This window comes from Sapajus apella, unplaced genomic scaffold (assembly GCF_009761245.1).
Source record: "Sapajus apella isolate SASKATOON/1434 unplaced genomic scaffold, GSC_monkey_1.0 scaffold53, whole genome shotgun sequence".
NCBI classification, from domain to species: domain Eukaryota; kingdom Metazoa; phylum Chordata; class Mammalia; order Primates; family Cebidae; genus Sapajus; species Sapajus apella.
The window spans coordinates 6804850-6812391 of NW_022436993.1; the positions used below are offsets into that span (position 1 = coordinate 6804850).

At 42.7% G+C, this 7542-nt stretch overlaps 1 protein-coding gene across 20 annotated transcripts in view; it reads right to left on the reverse strand.

Annotated features, from left to right (window-relative positions):
* Positions 1–7542, reverse strand: part of MLLT10 (MLLT10 histone lysine methyltransferase DOT1L cofactor) — a 245921-nt gene that overhangs the window by 145347 nt on the left and 93032 nt on the right. The window contains exon 1 of one of the 20 annotated variants that reach the window (XM_032243921.1): positions 3432–3498. The exons of the other annotated variants lie outside the window; for them this stretch is intronic. Within the exon in view, the coding sequence (XP_032099812.1) occupies positions 3432–3434 (3 nt within the window). The 5' untranslated portion in view covers positions 3435–3498. Of the gene's footprint in view, positions 1–3431; positions 3499–7542 lie in introns of those variants that run through there. 20 annotated transcript variants of the gene reach the window in all.

The following is a 7542-nucleotide window of genomic DNA, read 5'->3' on the forward strand; positions in this document are numbered from 1 at the left end:
CTTCCTCCCTCTTCTCTATCACATTAAACTGATCACTAGGCTGGTCAGCTGAAGCTCTTACAGGTTACCTGAATGTCTCTATCCCATTGTTCCCACCACTTCAGATCCTCATTAGTACCTCTGGGATACTGTCATAGTCTAAACAGATTCTAGGTCTCTTATCTTTTCTACATTCCATCTCCCAATCCTCCTTCCCCTGATCCATTAGAATGACAGACCTGAGCATATCCTTTCTGAACATAAAAACCCTTCAACAGTGGTAAACTTTAGGCTCCTTAACATGAGACAGTCTCTCTCACATTCTGCCTAGCACATTCAGGGTCCTAACAGTACTACCCTTCTCCTTGCTACCATCCCCAATCCCTCCCCCTGCTCACCACCCTCCTTGTTATTTCCCACTTCAGAGATTTTGCTTCCTCAATCTGTAAAATCAACAGCCATTCATATGTTCCTTTCTTTCTCTTCCCTTCACAGCCAGCACCTGGAGGTTTCTTACTCTTAAGTAAAATTGCAACATTTTCTAAGATACCTCCTCCCTATTTCCTCAGTCCTGTTAAAGGTTAGGTAGACATTCACCGTACCTCGAAAATCCTTGCACATTACTCTTTAACAATCACTGATTTATGCACGTCTATCCACCATACAGACATGGTACATATAAGAGGACATGCCACAAATGACAGCAAGATGAATGGGCAGAGAGATAAAATGTTTGACTTCTCTATTTACCTGAAACCTCATTCTGGGGAGTCCTAAAACCCGTAAAGAATATTTAGTGTTTTCAAAAATATCTTTTACTTGGCCAGGCACAGTGGTTTACACCTGTAATCCCAGCACTTTGAGAGGCCAGGGCCACTGGAACCCTTGAGGTCAGGAGTTCAAGACCATCCTGGACAATGTGCTGAAACCCCATCTCTACTAAAAACACAAAAATGAGCCAGGCATGGTGGTGTACACCTATAATCCCAGCTACTCAGGAGGCTGACGCATGATGAGAATCGCTTGAACCCAGGAGGCAGAGAGGGTGCAGTGAGCTAAGATCATACCGCTGCAATCCCACCTGAGTGATGGAATGAGACTCTGTCTCAAAGAAAAAAAAAAAATTAGCTGGGCATGGTGGTGGATGCCTGTAATCTCAGCTACTCAGGAGGCTGAGGCAGGAGAATCACTTGAACATGGGAGGTGAAGGTAGTGAACCGAGATCTCAGCACTGCACTCTAGCCTGTGCAACAAAGCGAGATTCCATCTTAGATAAAAAAAATAATAAAAATAATTCCCCACTTTCACACAGACACTAAATATACTGATAAAAACTTAAAAACTTAATTGCTATCCAGTACTATTACTTTTGGAAAAAAATAAGGGGAAGTCAGGTCAGCAACTTGTAAGACTTCTATGAGGTTTAACCTTACATTTAGATGACATCATGCTTTTTAATGGTTTTGTTTCTTTAGCCTATGATCATCCTTCCTACACTTATAAACACTCTTCAGGGCCATCCAATAAAGGAGGAGCTATATATACATATACATATGACATATTCATCATCGGCTAACTACACTCTATGGAAAATGTACCTTTCTAAAATGAATGCTTCCTTGACTCTGAAGAATACAAGCTTCTACCCCAGAAAAGTTCATAAATCCCTTTGTTGCCACAATCTTCACATTTCTGAAAACTTTTAACAAAAGTAATTTTAACAAAAGGTAATTTTAACAAAACATGTCAGTGAAATGATGAGTTAATGCATGTAACAGAAGAAAATATTAACAGTCAAAAATATAAAAATAGCCGGGCGCGGTGGCTCACACCTGTAATCCCAGCACTTTGGGAGGCCGAGGCGGGTGGATCACAAGGTCAAGAGATCGAGACCATCCTGGTCAACACGGTGAAACCCCGTCTCTACTAAAAAACTACAAAAAATTAGCTGGGCATGGTGGTGCGTGCCTGTAATCCCAGCTACTCAGGAGGCTGAGGCGGGAGAATTGCCTGAACCCGGGAGGCGGAGGTTGCGGTGAGCCGAGATCGCGCCATTGCACTCCAGCCTGGGTAACAAGAGCGAAACTCCGTCTTAAAAAAAAAAAAAAAAAAAAAAATATATATATAAAAATAGGATCCAACTATTTAAACTGTACAAAAACTGGGCCACTAGCCAGGGGTGCTGGCTCACAACTGTAATCCCAGCACTGTGAGAGGCGGAGGTAAAAGGATCCCTTGAGACCAGGAGTTGGAGACCACTCAGGGCAACACAGGGAGATCCTGTCTCTATGAAATATAATTAGGCCGGGCGCACTGGCTCACACCTGTAATCCCAGAACTCTGAGAGGTGGCCAAGGTAGGTAGATCACTTGAGGCCCGGAGTCCAAGCCCACCCTGGCAAATGTGGCAGAATCCTGTCTCTACTAAAAATACAAAAAAATTAGCTGTAATCCCAGCTACCTGGGAGGCTGAGGCACGAAAACTGCTTAAACCAAGGAGGTAGAGGTTGCAGTGAGCTAAGAGTGCACCACTGCACTCCAGCCTGGGTGACAGAGCAAGACTATGTCTCAAAAAAACCAACCAATCAACTAACCAAACAAACAACAAATAAATAAATAAATAAATAAATAAAAGGAAGTTAAACTATAAGAACACAAAGGCATCAGAATGATACACAATGAACTTTGGGGACTCAGGGGAAAGGATGTGAATTGGGTAAGAGAAGACTATACACTGGGCACCGTGTACACTGCTCGGGTGATGGGTACACCAAAATCTCAGAAATCACCACTAAAGAACTTAGTCATGTGAACAAACACCACGTGTTCCCCAAAAACCTAATGAATAAATAAATAAATATTTTAAAAACTGGCCATTTTATATTTTAATGACATGTAGAAAATTTAAAAGGTCAATATCAGTAAATTATCTGCTATTCAGATATACCAGGAATATAAAGATATACTAGGAAACTTTTTTCCTGCTACTCAGAAATTGTCATTTTTTTCTAAATGCCACAATGTTCCAGCCACACAGGATTATTTCTTATTCTCTGAACATACCTACCACCTCTTCCCTTTGCACCCGCTATGCTACGTTATGTCTTTTTCTCTGTCTGGCATTTTTATTTGATCCTTTTCTTCACAGGTCAAATGCCTAATTATTCTGCAAAGCCCTAGAAGCTCTTTGTATGCCTTACTCAATTCCTGAGGCAAGAATAATCCCTCCTTTCATTATTCTCCTATAATACTCCATTCAGCCTTATTATTATGTAATATATATTTTAATTTTCTTATTTATTTACTTGTCTTCTTACTTTACTTAAGGAGAGGAAAAGCTCTATTTTATTTATCCTTGAATTCCTGGTGTCTAACACAATGCTTGATACAAAGTAGGTCCATAGTAAGTGCCCAGTAAATAAATATTCCCAAACTTAATCCTTTATTACCTACCATCCATTAAGGGCTGATATCTTCAAACCTGTTTTCTAATCATTCCTGTGATTTCGGAATTGCATGTCCCATATTAGGCATAAAGAATATATATGGCCGGGCGCGGTGGCTCAAGCCTGTAATCGCAGCACTTTGGGAGGCCGAGGTGGGTGGATCACGAGGTCAAGAGATCGAGACCATCCTGGTCAACATGGTGAAACCCCGTCTCTATTAAAAATACAAAAAAAAATTCAGCTGGGCATGGTGGCGTGTGCCTGTAATCCCAGCTACTCAGGAGGCTGAGGCAGGAGAATTGCCTGAACCCAGGAGGCGGAGGTTGTGGTGAGCTGAGATCGTGCCATTGCACTCCAGCCTGGGTAACAAAAACGAAACTCCGTCTCAAAAAAAAAAAAAAAAAAGAATATATATGAACAAAATATTATAATTAACTTTATTTTTTTGAGACAAGGTCTCACTCTGTTACCCAGGCTGGAGTACAGTCGTGCAACCATAGCTCACTGCAGCTTTGACCTCCCAGGCTTAAGTGATCCTCCCACCTCAGCTTCTCAAGTAGTTGGGAAGGACTACAAGCGAGCACCACCATGCCCAACTAATTGTTTTTCTTTTTTGCAGAGGTGGGTCTCAGAATGTTGCCCAGGCTTGTCTGGTACTCCTAGGATCAAGCAATCCTCCCACTTCAACCTCCCAAAATACTGGAATTACAGGTGTGAGCCACTGCGCCCAGTCCATTAACTTTTCTTTTTTGTTTCTTTGCTTCCTGTTCTTTTTTGAGACAGGGTCTTGCTCTGTTGCCCACGCTGGGGTGCAGGGGCACGATCATGGTTCACTGTAGCCTTGACCTCCTGGGCTCAAAGGATCCTCCCACCTCAGCCTCTAGAGTAGCTGGAACTACAGACACATGTGCATCCCCACACCTGGCTAAATTGTTTTCTTTTTTGTAGAGATGGGGTCTCACTTGTTGTCTAGGCTAGTCTCAATGTCCAGGCTGGTCTCAAACTTCTGGGCTCAAGTGATACTCCTGCCTGGGCATTCCAAAGTGCTAGGACTACCGGCATGAGCCGCTGAGCCTAGTCCCATTATTCACTTTTTGTTTTTCGCTCTGTTGCCAGGCTGGAGTACAGTGGCGCAATCTTGGCTCACTGCAGCCTCTGCCTCCTGGGTTCCAGGGATTCTCCTGCCTGCCTCAGCCTCCTGAGTAGCTGGGACTGCAGGCGCATGCCACCATGCCCAGCTAATTTTTGTATTTTTAGTAGAGACAGGATTTCACAATGTTGGCCAGGATGGTCTTAATCTCGTGACCTCGTGATCCACCGGCCTCAGTCTCCCAAAGTGCTGGGATTACAGGCGTGAGCCACCATGCCTGGACCCCTCTCTCCTTTTCTACTTCAACACTTTAGTCTTAAACCCATGAGATAGGGCTGGGCATGGTGAGTCATGCCTGTAATCCTAGCACTTTGGGAGGCCAGGGCAGGCAGATCACTTCAGCTCAGGAGTTCAAGAATAGCCTGGGCAACATGATGAAACCTCAACTCTACAAAAAATAGTTTAAAATTAGCCAGGTGTGATGGGTGTACTTGTAGTCCCACCTACTTGGAGGGCTGAAGTAGAAGGACTGCTTGAGCCCAAGACATCAAGGCTGTAGTAAGCTAAACCTGGACCACTCACTGCACTACAGCCTGGGTGACAACGTCAGACCCTGTCTCAAAAAAATAAGCATGAGGTGGGTTCAAGCATAGTAATTATCCATGCTGGGGAGGAGGGGGCAGTCCAATACAAGTCTAAGAGCCTGAGTAAGGTTGGCTCCCCTAGGGGTTTGGGGATAAGGGTCTGGACAATCTCGGAGCAAGGTGAAAAGATCAACCAAAGTGGAAGTAGTAAACTGAAGCTGAGTATCAAATCCCAAGAAGAGTGAAAAGAACTTGCACACAGGAAAGCAGCAGCAATCCTGAACTGGGTTAAGATAGCATCTGCGTTAGGTGGAGGCAGCAACAGAAGGTATGTCAAAACAGGACCGACTGATCCAATAGGTAAATTATTAAAAATAGTGAGAGTCAGGGTTTCCATCTGAGATGAGAATCATAAATATGGGGGAAAAAATTAAAATGAACCCTGTTTTGTTGGATTAGATTCAGAGAAGTTACTATGAGCATATGGAGTTCAATATATAGAGATGGATGAGGTAACGGAGATGTGTGTGTGTACGTATACAATGAATCAGAAGTATTGTGATCTCACAGTTTGTTCTCTAATTTTTTTTTTCTTTTTTTTTTTTTTTTTTTTTTTTTTTTTTTTTTTTTTTTTTTTTTTTGAGACAGAGTCTCACTCTATCACTCAGGCTGGAGTGCAGTGGTGTGATCTTGGCTCACTGTATTCTCTCTGCCTCACAGGTTCAAGTGATTCTCGTCATGCCTCAGCCTTCTAAGTAGCTGGGATTACAGACCTGCACCACCATGCCCAGCCAATTTTTGTATTTTTAGTAGAGACGGGGTTTCATCATGTTGGCCAGGCTAGTTTCGAACTCCAGACCTCAAGTGATCCGCCAGCCTTGGCCTCCCAAAGTGGTAGGATTACAGATGTGAGGCATCGCACCTGAGCCACAGTTTTCTATATAGATACAGTAACAATACAGATTTGAATTTAAAGAAATGTGTATCTCTGTAAGTACACACATACACACACACAAAATTTCCTCCTAGCCATGCTGACTCAGAGTACAATAAGCTATACCTAGTACCCGCTTTGGCTTCTAAATATTATTTTCACCTAAAAGGAATCAAGGCTCCTCAGAGAAATGGTGATTTCAGAACTAGAGCGGAATAATACAAGATGAGCCTAGACTATACTGTTGTGTCAGAAGTAGAGAAATGCTCACAGAATGATAAATAGGTCAAAAGACACAGAAGCCAGTTTAAAGAGCTCCAACCAGTAAAACCTGAGACAGTATGAACATAAAAATAAATGACATTAGTGGAATATGACCCATTAAAATAAAAAAAGCATAAGTCCACACTAATACAAATAATTAGGGAGTAAAGAAAGCTTCACCTTACAGTGGAATGCCAACAGATGAATGTAAAAAGAAAGGGTGAAATTAGAAAACCACTACTTGTCATCAATCCTAGTCATAAATTAGGTCAAGAAACATCAAAGAACGCTAAAATTAGTGAGGAAAAGGCACAAAGAACAAGATGTTTACATACGAAGTACTTCCCCCACAAAATCCATACTGACTATAAAGAGAAAAAAGATTAACCTCACATTGGAGAAACCTGACAGACACACCTTATAACCAAGTGATCAAGGAAAAACTGAAATCATGTACTACCTGATGGGATACAAAGAAAAAACACAGAATACCTTATGTGGTACTCCTGCCAAAAACAATTGTATTTAATCATGATGAAATATCAGGCTAATTCAAATAGGGGGTCACTCTACAAAATAACTGGTCTGTAATATTCAGATGTATTAAAGTTATGAAACTCAATCAAATAGGGGGTCACTCTACAAAATAACTGGCCTGTAATATTCAGATGTATTAAAGTTATGAAACTCAAGGAAAGACTGAGTTACTATTTCAGATTTAAAAAGACCAAAGAGGGCCAGGCACAATGGCTCGCACCTGTAATCCCAACACTTTGGGAGGCTAAAGCAGGCACATCACTTGAGGCCAGGAGTTCAAGACCAGCCTGGCCAACATGGCAAGAGCCCATCTCCACTAAAAGCACAAAAAAATTAGCTGGACATGGTGGTGCACATCTGTAACCACAGCTATTTGGGAGGCTGAGGCATGAGAATCACTTGAACCCAGGAGGTGGAAGCTGCAATGAGCCGAGATTGCACCACTGCACTCTAGCCTGGGTGACAGAGTGAGACTCTGTATGAAAATAAAAATAGGCCGGGCACGGTGGCTCAAGCCTGTAATCCTAGCACTTTGGGAGGCCGAGGCGGGTGGATCACGAGGTCAAGAGATCGAGACCATCCTGGTCAACACGGTGAAACCCCGTCTCTACTAAAAAAAATACAAAAAATTAGCTGGGCGTGGTGGTGCATGCCTGTAATCCCAGCTACTCAGGAGGCTGAGGCAGGAGAATTGCCTGAACCCAGGAGG